Source organism: Achroia grisella, unplaced genomic scaffold, assembly GCF_030625045.1.
Source record: "Achroia grisella isolate CSIRO2021 unplaced genomic scaffold, CSIRO_AGI_Agris_v1 utg516, whole genome shotgun sequence".
Taxonomy (NCBI): domain Eukaryota; kingdom Metazoa; phylum Arthropoda; class Insecta; order Lepidoptera; family Pyralidae; genus Achroia; species Achroia grisella.
The window spans coordinates 976778-992612 of NW_026712909.1; the positions used below are offsets into that span (position 1 = coordinate 976778).

Sequence of the window (15835 nt, forward strand, 5' to 3'; positions counted from 1 at the left end):
CATAGTCACCTATATTGCTATCTACATTGTAAATAAATTGGCTTTTAAAAAAATAATTCAAGTAATGTAATTCAATTGAGTAGTATAGTAGTTTCTTGCCAGGCCTTCTCAATTGGATCTATATACTGTACTGGACGGTAGAGAAAAAAGTAAAATTGTAATGTAAAAAAAAATATGTTCATAAGCGGCTAAAATGTCCTACATAAACATAAATGAGTTTGAATTTGAATTTGATGTACTTCAATGCTCTCATTATGCCTATTTAGATGGGGCGTGATATGGGTATAGGAATGGTGCACCCGCCTACTCCAACGGCATGTGCTGGCGGATAACTAGAACAAGACGATAGAATGAGAATAATGTCAGATCAATTAGTGACCACTGGTTAAGTAACAATGATGAATTCCTGATTTCCACGAGGTCCATGGAGGTTAACTTGGAGTTACATAGCAATAGGCCAAACGCTAGAAGCCCCATAGTCGCCATTTTTAAAATCATCATCTCTTCAACCGAACGACCGTGGTTTCTTATGGACGAATGGCATACCTGCCTGATACCTAACGGTACTATAGCATTATAGAGTATTAGGAGAAAGATGAAAGCGGGCAATTTAGCTTGTCACAGCCAATTCATCAAGATATTATGCGTCCTTTTGACTATCCTTTCCACTCATATACCATGTTGTTTTACTGATAGAGACTTATTGAAGTATTTATATGTATTCTAATTTTTCTTTGTAACGCTGGCTCGTAGGTGCCTGATAATATTTCAGAACTTTACTATGCTAATAACTTTGTACGTTACCTATTAGAAAGTAACTAGGTAGTGTATAGAGATATTTATTTAATTACCTAAAAAATTACAAAGCTTGCATGTATCTATTGACCTATAGATGGATGGATGGATCGCCCACATAATTAAAGAAAATAAATGTTCAGCTACATTTCTTCAATACTTCATGATTTCCGAATTGGCGGAAAACGTGCGGTAGCTCAAACTCGTTAACTAATAAGTTAGGTGCCCATTGCCTACTACCCTATGGTGGGAGGGTGGTCAGGTCGCCGGCTACAAGCTAAGGCACCCTGTCAAGTCAATCGTCCAACTGACAGTTGCTGAACGACCGCGGCTCGAGACAGCGCGGTCACTATCGCGTTTCCCGCGTGAAAATCGCTTTCCCCGCGGTTGCGGAGCGGCGGAGCACGTGAACGCAGTGTCCCGCCGGCCGCTCGCGTGACACGCCGCGCTCCTCGCGACCACACGGCCACCCATCCATCCTGCAGGAGCCACGTACGGTCCCGACGCCCGCCCGTGCCACACTGCGCCCGCCCTCCACGACTGTACACTCGCGCGCGCAGATAAAAAACTTCCTATTTTGAAAATAACTCTTCGGATTAAGGGTCCACTTGGTGATCGATCGCGGTAAATAATTGAGGAGACTGTCTTGTTTGCTGGCGTCGTGGAGGCGATGCGTTCGAAGGCGGTGGCGAGGCGGCTCCAGGCGCAAGGTGAGTGTTCCATTTATAAAACTGACATCCCGAACACTTTATAACTATGGAAAACTTTTATGAAGAGTTTCACTTTGCTTATATTTTCTTCATAACTACAGTTTTCCTAGAAAGTTAAGTTCATTAAAACACTTAGAAGTAAATAAGGACTATTATAATATACATAAATCATTTAAAAAACCATTTCTGTACTAAAGGTACAATGAGTAGAAAAATGCTGAAAAGAATTTTCACATATTTGTCATCGAGGATGCGCAGTAGGTACCACAAATGATAAGGACAGTGCGATACATCCGGCTCTACGATTGGTCGGCGCCTCCCCCGCCAGACAAGATAGCGAGGGCCATCCTCCATTCTCTTTTACAGAATCACACACCGTGCGACTGACAATATAGAGTTCAATTTAGCTCGTTATAATATTGGGAGGGATGGTCCCTCTGTTGTCATTTGTCATTGGATGAGTATTGAGGCTTCTCATTATTTACTTTCCTTATATACAAAGGCGTAATAATATTTTCTATTTAGAAAAATTGAAATACTTATAGTAAGTAGATATATATAGTTAATATTTTGTGTCATTGCCAACAAAATTACTGTTTTATTCTACGAGTATACTTATTTGAATGTATCTTTATTATCATCATCTTTTCAAGTATTAATTATTCACTAGACGCATAATAGATGTTTGTCATAAACTGTCACAGAGTAACTAATTTGGCTTTATAATTATTTAAAACTGGGGTATACTTTATAAAAAGGCGTCTGTGAGTACCTCAGTCTCTTATTTCAGCCACCAAGCAGATTGCTTTGGAAACTGTTTTCGGTCGAAGGATGAGATAAGGTACTGAAATTACATAATAAGAGGCATCTTAGTGCTCCGGAATGGCAATGTATTACCACTAATACGGGTGTTATACCAACCATGACATGATGTCCGTAGTGACGTTCTTGTACAAGTATTTAGTACTATATAGGAGAAGGTACCATTTGGTAGATATCAAGTTGAATTTCAGCTTGTTTTTCATTCCAATAATATAAAAAAAAAATACCTTGTCAAATAGTACCTAGCGATAGTTAATAGTCTAGCTGTCTACATATATTCACACTTAGGTAAGTATAGATTATGAGTATTACGGCTGGAACAATATTATCGCAACATATAGGTATGCACAAGAGCTGTTATCAGCGAGACAAGCCTCATATCCCAAGCATTGGTTGCACAACGCACCTAGAGAGGCAATCATCTGTTTTATGATTCGATTTATTGCCGCTACGGCGTAGACACTTATATGTAGTTTGCGCGATATGTTTTATGATTGTTGCGTTTTTTTAAGTGAAAACTCTTTCTTGCCTGCATATTTAGCAGGCTAGTAATAACATCTATAGATGTTATTAATCGTTAGGTCATAACTGATTAGTATAAATTATAAAGATAGGTGAATAGGTAAAACTTTCATGTGTGTTAAAGGGCACACTTACAAAAGGTACAGGTAAAAAAATAATACTATGCAGGTATATGTACAATTTAAACAATAGCTGAATCTTTAAGGAGTTAAAGCATACCAAATAAATAGATAGATAGATAGTCCTATTTTCATTTGTAGAATATTAATTAGAACAGATATGCATCTAAATTTCTATAATATAACGATGATGAACTCTATTAAATACTTACATATTATTTTTAATTAAAACTATAAATGTCCAATGTATATACTTTACTACAATATTTTGCAACTGCATGTTATCGATCTTGAATAAATCTTATTATTATAGTCTTTTTCACGAAAAATTGAAGGGAAAAGAGAAGAAATAATTGATATCACTTTACATTAGCGCAGTTAAGATATTAGCAGTATATCTAAATAGATATACTTAAAAGTAAAATGTTCTAACTAAATAGTTAGAGCATTTTACTTTTCAAACCACCGTGGTTAATTTCTGGTTAATAAGCTTATACTTACGTAGTAGATAGAGTTTAGGCTACTATTATAATAAGGTAAAATTCCGTATCACTAATGAGCAAACTAAATAAATAAGTAGTTACCTACGTAACTGATGATAAATGATATCTCAAACTACTTTATTTTATTTTTTTAAATTAGTAATCCATTCTATTAATATCAGATATACCTAGATATTAATCTAATTCGATATGGGTTACAATTTAAAATCAGTGTCGGATTAAGCCAACGCCGGGCCTATAACAAGTTCTGTCAAGAGATTCAAGAGTCACTGTTTGGTTTCATATTGTATAAAAATTAAAAAATTGTGTAAGACATTGGGTTTTTAGTAAAGCAAAGAAATTTTGTAATAACAAAGTAAGCCAAGTAGACAGTAAATATTTACGGCAAAATTTCTATTGAAAGTATAAATATCGCGCTTGGGTGAGCGGAGATGTAAAGTCTCTGAATAGAGGTAGAAGAAATACTGCAGAATACCAACATAGTAATTTTATTGGACACACTTAAAGCAAAATTTCCACCTATCTAGATATGGTAGGTATGTATAAATTGCATATTAAAATGTGTTCAGTGATCAAGCATAAAGATTATTGATATAGCGTCCATATCTCGTACTTTTATCGTATGTCATTAAAGTGGAACATGAATAGTTCAAAAGCGTTTTAAAACCTACCCACTTCGCTGTTGTTTTCCATTGAAGTTGTGACGGATAGCAGAAAATATTGAATTGCTGTTATTGGAGATTTGATTGCGATTTGATTTGGTTTTCTGTGTGTCGTAGTGTTATAGAAAACTTAGATGTAAATAGAAATTACCTAAAAGACGATTTTATTGGTATGATTCTTCATTTAAAAAGTGACATCGACTAAAATATGGTTCAGTCAGTTTCAGATTCAGATAAAAGGTAAACGTGCAATATATCCACGAGGATACTAATAGGTTATCTTTTATCATTACGTCAAATTTCTGAACGGGTTCAGCTATTTATATTGTTGTCTGTATAAGAATAATTGAAAAGAACATCAAGTGACTATGCTAACTCACTACTTTTATAGGTACTACGTATGAAAATATTCACCTACTTATAATTAGGAATTAGTGTACACAGTGAGGTACTTACAGAAAATACTGATCCTACTGACTCATGTTTGCTCTACGCAGATATTGGAAGTTGAAACTTGGCACAGATTTATTGCAATTGACGCAATATGCTATTAGTATAGAATAGAATTGAAATATTCTTTTATTTAATTAAACTCAATCCTAGTCTTTGAATAATATTTTTTTATGGTATTCCGAGAGCAGATTTAGCAAAGGTATGAAACTACTATGCACTGTTTATTATTAAACTAATTAATTATAAAAGTAAAAATAAGGAAGAAGGGAATTATATTATTAATCTTTTATCATATAAAGGACTAATATCTATGAAATTGATGTATGATTATAGCAAGGAATCCTTATATTAAAATACCTATTGTTTTATATAGTTGTATAATCAAAAGTTAAATTTATGTAACAAAATTCATATAAAAATATAAAGTCAGTATAAAATTATCATTAAGTACTTATATAGCGTATGTAGGAAGAGAATAATAAACAACCCTAGAAGAGAAGGATCTCATATCACAAATATTTAATTATTACTAAGAATGATAAGTAAGGGTCCCAGCCCAGGTTTAAAAGAATAACGTAAAAAGTGTAACGAATTATATTATCTAAAATTTACACAAGTTTTATAGATCATTGAAATTGATCTATGAAAATTGTGTAAATTGAATTCGTAATCTTTTATGACAATAAAGTTTTAAGTATGTAAATAAGAAAGTAGATAATGCTAAGTTATAGGATGAAAGAATATAACTAGATAATTTTAGCCATCCATCATCAACTTTTAAGAATTATATTTTTAACTGAACTATTTTAGGTAGAGTCGTCAGCCATTAGTGTAAATTAGATTTATACTAACATATATATATAATGACATACTGAATTTTTATATCTATATCATGGCATCATGGTATCTTTATGCAGATAGTCTAGTATAATCCAAAAGATATATCCTAAACTTAGAAGAAATTGTATTATGGGTAAACAACTGATAATAACAATATCTCTTATTTGTAAATAAGTAGATACTATATAATATATGTAGGAAATACTACAATTAGTACAGACAATCCTATGTACCTATTAATATAAGTGATTGTATAATAAGTAGAAAATATCTTGTTAAGATCTGCAGGTTTGGGAAGCATACAGAGGTCGCCGGGGTGTCCATAAGCCTCGTTCAATATCTGGCCACGTTTTTACGATCCTCGTAAAACTCCCTCAGCGGAGCGATCATCGTCTGAGCCGATTGGATCCTTTTGTGTAGCTCGATTGCCGTGGGACGGACTTTCTGCATTGTACTATTTCTAATGCCCGATTCGAACTGATATTGGACGCAATTAACTTTCTTTTAGATTTTAGATACTTTGTAGGACGTAGGTTCTATACGAGCTATACCTCGTGCATGGATACTTCGATCTCATCAAATTCTTGCGGTAAGCAGTTAGATTGCATACCGTGTATTGGTGTGAAGTACCTACTTATAAGCTGGTGAAATCGCCATTATACCTCAATACCCTATCAGTGTATAATGGCGATGAAAGTTTTACAGTCTACTGGACTACCATCACCATAAAAGATGATAATTAGCGATGCGAAGTAATGCCTGCTTCAACGACATTTTATATAGATAGGTATGCAATTTAGGTTGTTGTGTCAATTATCAACTCATAACCGGAATTTTATTCCATAAAAAAAAGAAGCATTACTTTCAAAATAGAGGATGAGCTATTACCTAAAAGAATATTGAAATGTAATAAGTATAATTGATTTAAATTCTATTTTTCATTACCTCGCTAAGGACCTTCAAGGTATAGGAATAACACTACTGTATTTAAACATATTACAGGTGTTATTTAAGATTGTTGATTATTTTATATTGAACAATTGTCAAATCGGGTAAAAAATACTCAACGTGTCGCAATCCAATCATTGTGTGCACTAAATAATTTTATTATTGTAGCATATTTATTGTAGCTTATTTACTTTGCGGTATTAGAATCACACGGCACATCAATCGCAAAGTAACTTGTTTACTTTGTAAACTGCTGTATTATACGAATAAATACTAAGTAAACAAGAAATTCTGATGTTAAAATTTCTCAGTCGCCAGTTGCTGGACAATAGTGCTGTCTTCCATAAATAACCAACAATATTCAATAAGCTTGCCAGTTTATTCCTCCAGGAATAGTAGTCGTAAACTTCGCAGACATACCTACGGACGGATCCTCGAATCACAATAACGCTGGTGCTCACCAGAATCCATAATCTTATTTTTGTACCGCACCGCGAAGCGTGAATTTCGCAATTACCAGAGCCGGCAGATTGTTACGGCAATGCCATCTTTAAAGCGTTGGAACGAAAGGCGTTTGTTGTTTGCGTTAATTTTCTCAAAATAAACATTTCTTGTCTGTACACGTGCAAATGTCGACTTTATCTCGGAGACGGAGAGTTATGTGACGGGAGCGGGCAGGTGGTGCATGAAAGCGGACTCTTTGCGATGGGAGGAGAGCAGGTTATGCGTCGCCGATGTCGTCGGGCGACATCCATTGTGTTCCCTCCTATAATTTTATCGGAGTTGATTTACGATCGATTGTTCGGCCGGTGGACAGTCGGCGAGGTGTGGTGTGGGTGCGTGTGCGCATGTGTGCAGTGGTCCTCTGTGCGTGCCTGCGCGCCCGTCGTAATTTACCTGCAGATGGCGCTCACGGATATGACGAACTCATACGCCACACAACACCCTCGTAAATTAAGAAACGACGTCTGGACCATGCTCTTTTCAGCTTTGTTTTATTCATTGCGGATAAGTTATGACGTTATATTTACCTACTGAAAGGAAGCGAGTAGGTATAGGTATAAGTAGATTTTGAACTCGTGAAATATATGGTTAGATGAGTACCATCACCTATTAGAATAGTAGTAACATATAAAATATTATATGTTATGATTGTTGATGTCTAAGAATGTGGAATCAGTATAACCAGTTATTCTAATGTATAAGCTATAGGCATTGCTAAAAATGTTCATCAAAATCCATTCAGTAGTTTTTGAGTGTAAGACTAACAAACATCTATATCTACATCCATATTCACAAGCGTTTATGTACCAAAGTAAGATAATTCTAATGTTTAACAAAATTTAAGTGGTATTGTGATAATAAGATGGAACAGAAATGTGATCATATCAAAACTAGGCTGAATCAAACCAATGAAACAAATTCTTCTGTGTCAGATACGACGTAACTGTGATAGATTTCCCGTATACGAAAAAGGTATACCTGTATGTATGTACTTATTACGTTCAAGTTAAGAGGTTCATTGAATGAAAGCTCTCAATCCGCAGATGTTTACATAAACCGCATGCAAATGCCATGATAAAACACCTCCAATAAAATGGCGAACTCATTTCTACACGATATTGTTTTCCGGCACAATTAAGATTGAATTTCTATGGTCAATAACACCTTGTTAGCTGAAAAGTTATTGGGGAGTTAACCTAGCGTTAACTATTGACAGATGTTTAGAAATACATTCGTGTTGGTTTGTATTCCACACCACTTTCATAACATGCCCTCATTGTTGTGCATTTGAGTTTTTGTTTGAAAATATCGATACGTGTATAGACAGATTTGTTTTATAGTCATATATGCCGGCTGCTTACAATGATTTCAACGACTTACACGAATTACGAACTTTTGATAAGATTATTACTGAATAAACAAATGATTGTTCTACAATGTTCTTTACGGGATACCATTATTGTATTTTGAGGTTGTTACCAAGATGATTATTGTATATATATTTATACGTAAAGTTAACATCTTAAATGTTGCGTACAGTACGTACAGTGCAGTAATAAGTGTTACGTTATTGGAGAACTATTACACAGCATCCCGCCGTATCGCTTCGCAAGCCTGTAAATGGGCAAATGAATTAGTTCGTTTTATTTGTCTATTATCGCCTTGCAAAAAAATATAATTGGTAAACGATGTAATTGAATTCGGAGAGATTAAAATTACATGTATTGAATTAGGCTTAAATCGAAATCAGAACAATAGGACTTCACTGCTTAAATGATGTACTTAAAACTGTTTCACTTACCAACGGAAAAGAGGGCAAATAACTTAAATTTGTTTAGTTAAAAAAAACGAAAAAGAAAGAAGATAAGATTTGCCACAGATAGGCACATAGATATAAAGATTAACCAAACACCTCTTTTTCCGCTGGCGATTAATAAAATTGATTTACCTAGATAAAAATATGTTTACAGTCTTATTTTTTAATGAAGTACATCAGTGGGTAGTGTAAGACAAAACGCAAGGACAAGTAGGAAAGTTGCAGTGCATTTCCAGAAGGTGTATTTCCTTGGGTTAAGTAATTGAAAGGTTCCGCACAGAAGTGAAGCCCCGCCGGTGGCGACCTCATTTCCTTGACTCCGTTGTAATTATAGTCCGCCCTCGCACCCTGCGTCTTTGGCCTCCCACTTCAGTGTTTCTGCACCCGTTATTTGTTATGCTAATAGTTATCTTTTAATTAAATTCATCATATTATAAAGTTATAGTATTTGACGGCTTCGATTATCTATAGGTTTAAGCACACCGCCTTTTCTCTGATGATCGATTCGATTCCTCGCACGATAGTAGTAATTATAATACAAGCTCTATTTAGTTAGGGACTCTAAATTGTCTTTGGTTATCATTGTATATTATCTATGGCTTTGCATGCAAAAACTAAAAAATAAAAATGATATGGATAATTTTAGGATACTAATATTTTATGACTATGTATGGGCATTTAATGATAAATTCTTTCTATGTTTTCGTCTGCGGGTATACTTTTTTCGACTTCATCCAGAAAGATAAAAACATTATTGAAGTTCATTAAATCTCCTAACATAGTTATAAAATATTGATACTGTAAATGTTAACTTGGGTAATTGCTGCATCATTCTGATACGTTCAGATGGTCAACATTAAAAATACTGATAACTATAAAAATAGTGCAATTGATGTTAAAATAGCTGTGGGCCCACTTGATAAGTAAGTGGCGTCGATACCCTGTATACATGAACAAAAGGACTACGGACATCACATTATCATGCGTTCCCATTCCAGAAGCTACAATAGGTAGACGGACGAGATACAGCGAGTTTCTACAAAGTACATCGGTAAAATTAGAACTTCTTTCCATACTTTGTTTTGTGTCACTATAAAGCGCTAAGATGCATATTTAATGCAATACAGAATTACTACTACTTGATGTTGTAACTTCAATCTTAGAGATATAAATATATGTATAAAATTATAAGTGGACTAGCTGTGGCCGCGGTTTCATCCGTATGCAATTTACAGCATGTGTTATCCTGATGTGTAAGTAATATTACTGCAAAGTTTCATCAAGATATGGTTATAATATTAATTAATAAGATTTATGAATATTATGTATAATATTTAAAAAATAATAAAGATTTTTCTTCACTTTGGTTCATATTTCTCCACGGTGATCCAATGTGGAGAAAAATCTTTAGAAAATATGTAAAACATAATAGATTTCATAGTACAACATGGTATGTTTATTTTACAGAACATAGCTATGGTAGCGGGTGATCTCAGAGTGATACGCTTATCTCTGACTCACGTATGTTTCACGCTTCAATCCGTTGTGATAGCAGACGGTATTCCGATTCATAGAGTGGTCATATACAAACTCGTATAAGAAAAGGAACCATATTTCTTAAATAATGTGTAGATATGTGGGGCTTAATTACGTGCGTTTTGGTTGACAAATAACAAAGGTGAATTTTTAATATGATACAAATAGAATACAAATTTCTATAAATTGAAATAGAAATAGACATAATCTTTATTCAAATAAACTTAATATAAGCACTTTTGAATAGTCAATATTTTTCTCATCTTGAAATGCAGACTCATCGCAAGAAGAATTGTGTATACTCATATTAAATTAAGTTTCAATAACCTCATTAATAAATTTTTAATATTGTAATTTGTTGTTTTCAGATTTTCTGTATGCTAAAACGTAACGATTCTCTATTCCCTAAAAATATTTCTTAACATTAATGAACTAGAGGCGAGACTTACATTACATTTACATTACATTATTTTATAAAGATACTTGGAAATTGTAGATAAGCAGTTAAGCTGTAAAGACTAAGTATAATTTTAATATATTATTAACTTCTTTATGCTGGCTTAAGACAAGACCTTATAATGAATCGTCACGGACAGCCAGTTAAATAGACAAGTAATGATTACATAATTGCCTATAGTTATAAAAAACTTCTGAAGTAAGGCATTGAATAAAAAAAAAAAGGCATTGAAACCCTAAAGAGTACAAGAAAATGAATGGTTCAGTTTGAGTAAGTAATTTCAGCATCCACTTTCATATATGTGTACGACTGCAATTAACTAGAACCGAGTTGCTATATGCATCAGCTACGTATGTACGGACCTTGACATTTAACGTGTACATATCAGCTCTCACCATAAGGATTGCGGAAATCGTGTAAATGGATAATTACTATTGATTACTTTCTTTTGTGGTTATTGATATTGATATTCATTTATGTGAGTATATTTGGGAAGGTCACGGAACAAGGATATAGGAGAACTTATGTATAAATATAGGTGTAGCAAAGTACGGTGGCATAGTTCATATTTAAACGGAACAAACTTTTAACATAATTGTTGTTTGTATCAGTATTTGCATTATAGTAGGAACAAAATTATATTCCATTCAAAAGTACTTATATTCAGTTTTTATTAAATAAAAAACTAAGAAGGTACAGGACGATGTTTTGTATTCCGATTGACTTATGAACAATTTGAATATCGATTGAAATTAAAATATTAAGATAATTATAGTTTTTTTTAATAAATTTGACGTAATTTCGAATTTACATAAATTAAATAATTTACAAAATAAATCTGAATGAATGATGTAAAAGAATCTGAAATCGCATCAAATAAGTCAATTGATTAAATAATCATTATAAGTATACACAATTGAGAGATTGAGAACTTTCAAAACATCTAATAATTTTAGGTATGAAAAACCTCTTGTCAGATCTTTAAATTTATAGTACATACAGCCTAAACTTTTAGAGAACGAAAATTATTTTTAAACCTGAATAATAAACACTTTTTCTTTTTTCTTTAAAACTCTTTATCGTACACTGGTGGGTTAGTCCTAATCTAATCATATTTATTATATTACTTACGGCCCTAAACGACACGGAACTTCTAAATCTTCTAAAATCGTGCTCGGTGAGGTCAATATAATTGTATACTTTTAATTTAACTAACGCAAATGACGTCTCCGACCGCGAACCCTAACAGTAGATATGAGCACCCGTAAATTTCCATAGAAAAATATTACAATTCATATCAGTGTAGTGCTTTATGCTAATTATTATAAATGAAAGTTGGTAAGGGTTATTGTCCACTGCGCGCGATTCGATGCTATCTAGTTTCCGAGCGTCGCGCCGCTGTTATTATGATAATAGCCATAAGACACGAACCTTATTATGAAGTTAGACTGTGATCAATCAGTTTTACTACTTTATGTCTTGTACAAATCCTCTAATAATATAAATACGTCTAGAATTGAAGATATTTTTGTTGGCAGTGACACAGCGTTAGTTTACAGTGAATTTACTCCAGCATTAGCTACAGAATAGAATCTGTTGTTTCAGTCCTGATTATAGAGTTCTAGAAGAAATATACTAATAGAGAAAGAGATTTTGAAACAGGACTTTCCCGATGCCGTTGAAAAAGATCGTTTATTTTTAATAATGGAATAATAGTAAGCAGTTAATAATAAATGAAAGAGTAAATATTTATTCTAAACAAAATAAAATATATTTTATAGGATTACAGTTAAATGAAAAATAAACATGATTATTAATGTTTTTTTATTCATATATAATATTATTATATATTTGTATCTATGAAATCGTTCTATAAATGAATATAATGACCTAACAAGAAGACTGGTCAAAGACACCGCCGAGTTGTCTCTGTCTTCTGTCTGGCGTGTTTTCTTTGTTTAATTTCAGAAATAATGTAAATAAAACATAAATATTGGTACATTGCTCTAATTGTTCAAAATGTTCATCAATCCTGGTAATGACCCCGATATCGCGAGATCACATCTAGGAAGATCGATCCGTCACTCGGACAATGAGCGGCGTCCCCGGCCATCTATCAATGTGATAACGTTATTGATAGTTCCCCGAAACTTACAGATCTTGAGTTATAGAGGGTAACGTCTATGAATTTTGAGTGAGAACTTGACATATTTAGTATGCGGTATCCATTATTTATGTAATTGAAATAGTACCCACAGCCTGAATTTCCACCTGATGGCAAGTTACAACCGTTGCCTATACATATAGATAGGACTACGGCCATCACGTGACATATCATGTGATCATATGACACCCGTGATTCACATATGCGTTGCCATTCCAGAAGACGAAGATTCGCCTCAATGTCCAGTAATATCTTCAACAGACTATCATCTCATAAAGCAAGCTGCTTGAGAGTTGAAATAGGTGAAAATGAAATAACACATACAGACAAGTTCTTATGTTTAAAAATTTATAATTCTTAGACTCTTAACAATATCCTAAAGAATAACAACATATAATAAGAGTTCATGTTTTATTTAATATTAGAATCACATCACAGTAATACGAACTTGGTGAAAATGCCTAAAAAGATCATTAATGTTATCATACACAGATTATTTGGGAAGTTGAGGAGTATAGATTAGTTTTAATTTCAGAGCTGTAAGAACTAGTTAATATTTTTTTCTTGGTAACGCTACAAAAAGAGCACTGTAATATTTTTTATTCATGCGTGGTCTACTAGTAGATATATCATCTTATAATCAGGCTGCATAATAAATAAATAGTGACTGAATTGAAACAGTGCCTGCCTTTCATTAGTTAGTGAATCCATAGCCGTCACAATGACTGCTGGGTTGATGGTCGAAGACACAACAAGTCTCTGTTTATACAATACGCACGAACCCCTATATTGGCAGACTTATTGTGTAACTATTGTTTTAAATTAACGTATACAATTACGAATATGATTCTTGTTATTATTAAATTTAGATGTAATGCACGTGATATTATGAAACCGGTTGACAAATATTAATGTAATTTATTATATTTATTAATACATGATTACAATTATGATCTTCCAGTTAGTAGTCAGTCTGGAGACGGTGGTATATGTAAATGTAATGTAAATATTTATTTTGATTGAATAAATGTAATATATCATTACATAGTATAAAATAATGTCGCTGTCGCTGTCTGTCACTATGTATGCTTAAATCTTTAAAACTACACAACGGATTTTGAAACGGTTTTTTAATAGATAGAGTGATTCAAGAGGAAGATTTATATGTATAATACATGTACACTCGGGTGAGCCGGGGCGAGTAGCTAGTATACATATATATTCTGTATTGAGAAAAAAGTGTTTGGACTGAAGTCAACAATTTCAAGTCAACAATTTTTACTTAAAAATATAATAAATTTAATGAAATCCGCACTTATTTATACATATTGCACAATCCAAATCAATGCACTTATAAAATATTAAAATATCTACGTTTTTGAAAAGTGAGTCAGAAAATGAAACTATTATAATTTTAATGTAATCATATTTAGCCAAATTATTTTTATTCTAATGTTAATTGATATCAAAAAAGTGCAAAATAATATTTTTGTATGTAACCGATACCTGAATTGTTGTTCGACAACAATGAATTATTTCATTAATGTAAGAAAATCATTAATGACATGGTCGTATTGTAATAAGTACTGTATCTTGCGCAACAGGGATGCAAAGTTGCAGTGATTTTCGTCAGTCGCATCCTCTTATTATGTGACCCGTAATACAGCGTATGTGTTACCATTCCAAAGAACTAAGATAGTATGACTCTTATCCTGTAATTTTACTGCCTACTACTATGACGTTACAACCGAAACAGCGCTGAAATATGCGTGACCTAAATTCTAGCTCTATCTTTGCTAGAATTGTATAAAGTACAGCGTACTTTTTGTAAAATACAAATAATACAAATTTTATTTAGAAGTTATTATATGTTATAGATTTATTATAAAATTATCTAATAATTAAACTACTACTGGGTTATGTCAATTTTCTCACGCATTTCATTAAATTTGTGTTAACATGAGCATGCATGAAATGTTTAACGAGGGAACATGACGTTTTACGAGGTCGCAAATAGTAAAAAAATAACGGTTCACTTGTTTATAGTGGCCCTAAAATTATGATAATTACTTTTTAAGCATAATTTCATTAACAATCTTGAATAATTAATAGAGAAGAAAAACAATATTGAAATATGAATTTCTTTATTGTTAGTATTTTGGTAAAGGCAACACTGAACTATGAGTGTTTCTTATTATTATATTTGAAGACTGGGTACCTACAAGAATTCAATGTGTGATTTTTTCTTTCACAGTTTCACAGACAGTGTGAGAGAAGGTAATTTATATCTTATCCCAATTTTCCTGGCCAGTACTTAATAAATTATTAATAAGTTTTGTCTATAATTTCATGAAATTATGGCTTGAACTGATTCAGCCATCCTTTGATTATATACCTAAATTATTACTATTATGATATCATTAGATGGATTGATAGATAAGATAAGATATTTTAATATATTACATTATTTAGCAGATCGTAAAATTATTACATTAAATATCACTTCGAAAATAACTCGTTATTTTTCTACCTATTGACAATTCAAAATGGAGGCAACAACCAGTACCGGTGTCATGTCCTAGAAGTGAATATTATAGCGATAATTGAGATTGAACATTTAGTTAAATGTTAAATAACAATGTAGAAATGACTATGATTTCTTAATTTATTATCTTCATTTGAAGGATGTCATATAGATATATACCTAAGATAAATAATATAATATTTAACTATATGGTCAGTACCAGCACTGGATTATCTTGTAGAATACCTCAAAAATTAATGTATTAAAAATATTTCATACATTTTTATTTATAGGCAAAAATCGATCATGTATGTATAGTATCGTAATTATATCACAAACATAGAAGAGTAATTACATCAATGTTTCGCTATCCACAATTTGCTGGGTATATTTGAATACTTATAAGCCTATCGCTGTCTTTCGGATTAATTTTTGATTTGATATCGTTGTTTCTTACCCC

At 32.7% G+C, this 15835-nt stretch overlaps 1 protein-coding gene across 2 annotated transcripts in view; it reads left to right on the forward strand.

Annotated features, from left to right (window-relative positions):
* The first annotated feature begins 1252 nt into the window (after positions 1–1252).
* The window catches only part of LOC131847164 (transcription factor hamlet-like), a 133991-nt gene continuing 119408 nt past the window's right edge, over positions 1253–15835 (forward strand). For both annotated transcript variants that reach the window (XM_059196640.1, XM_059196641.1), the window contains exon 1: positions 1253–1505. In XM_059196640.1, the coding sequence (XP_059052623.1) occupies positions 1466–1505 (40 nt within the window). In that variant the 5' untranslated portion in view covers positions 1253–1465. The remainder of the gene's footprint in view (positions 1506–15835) is intronic.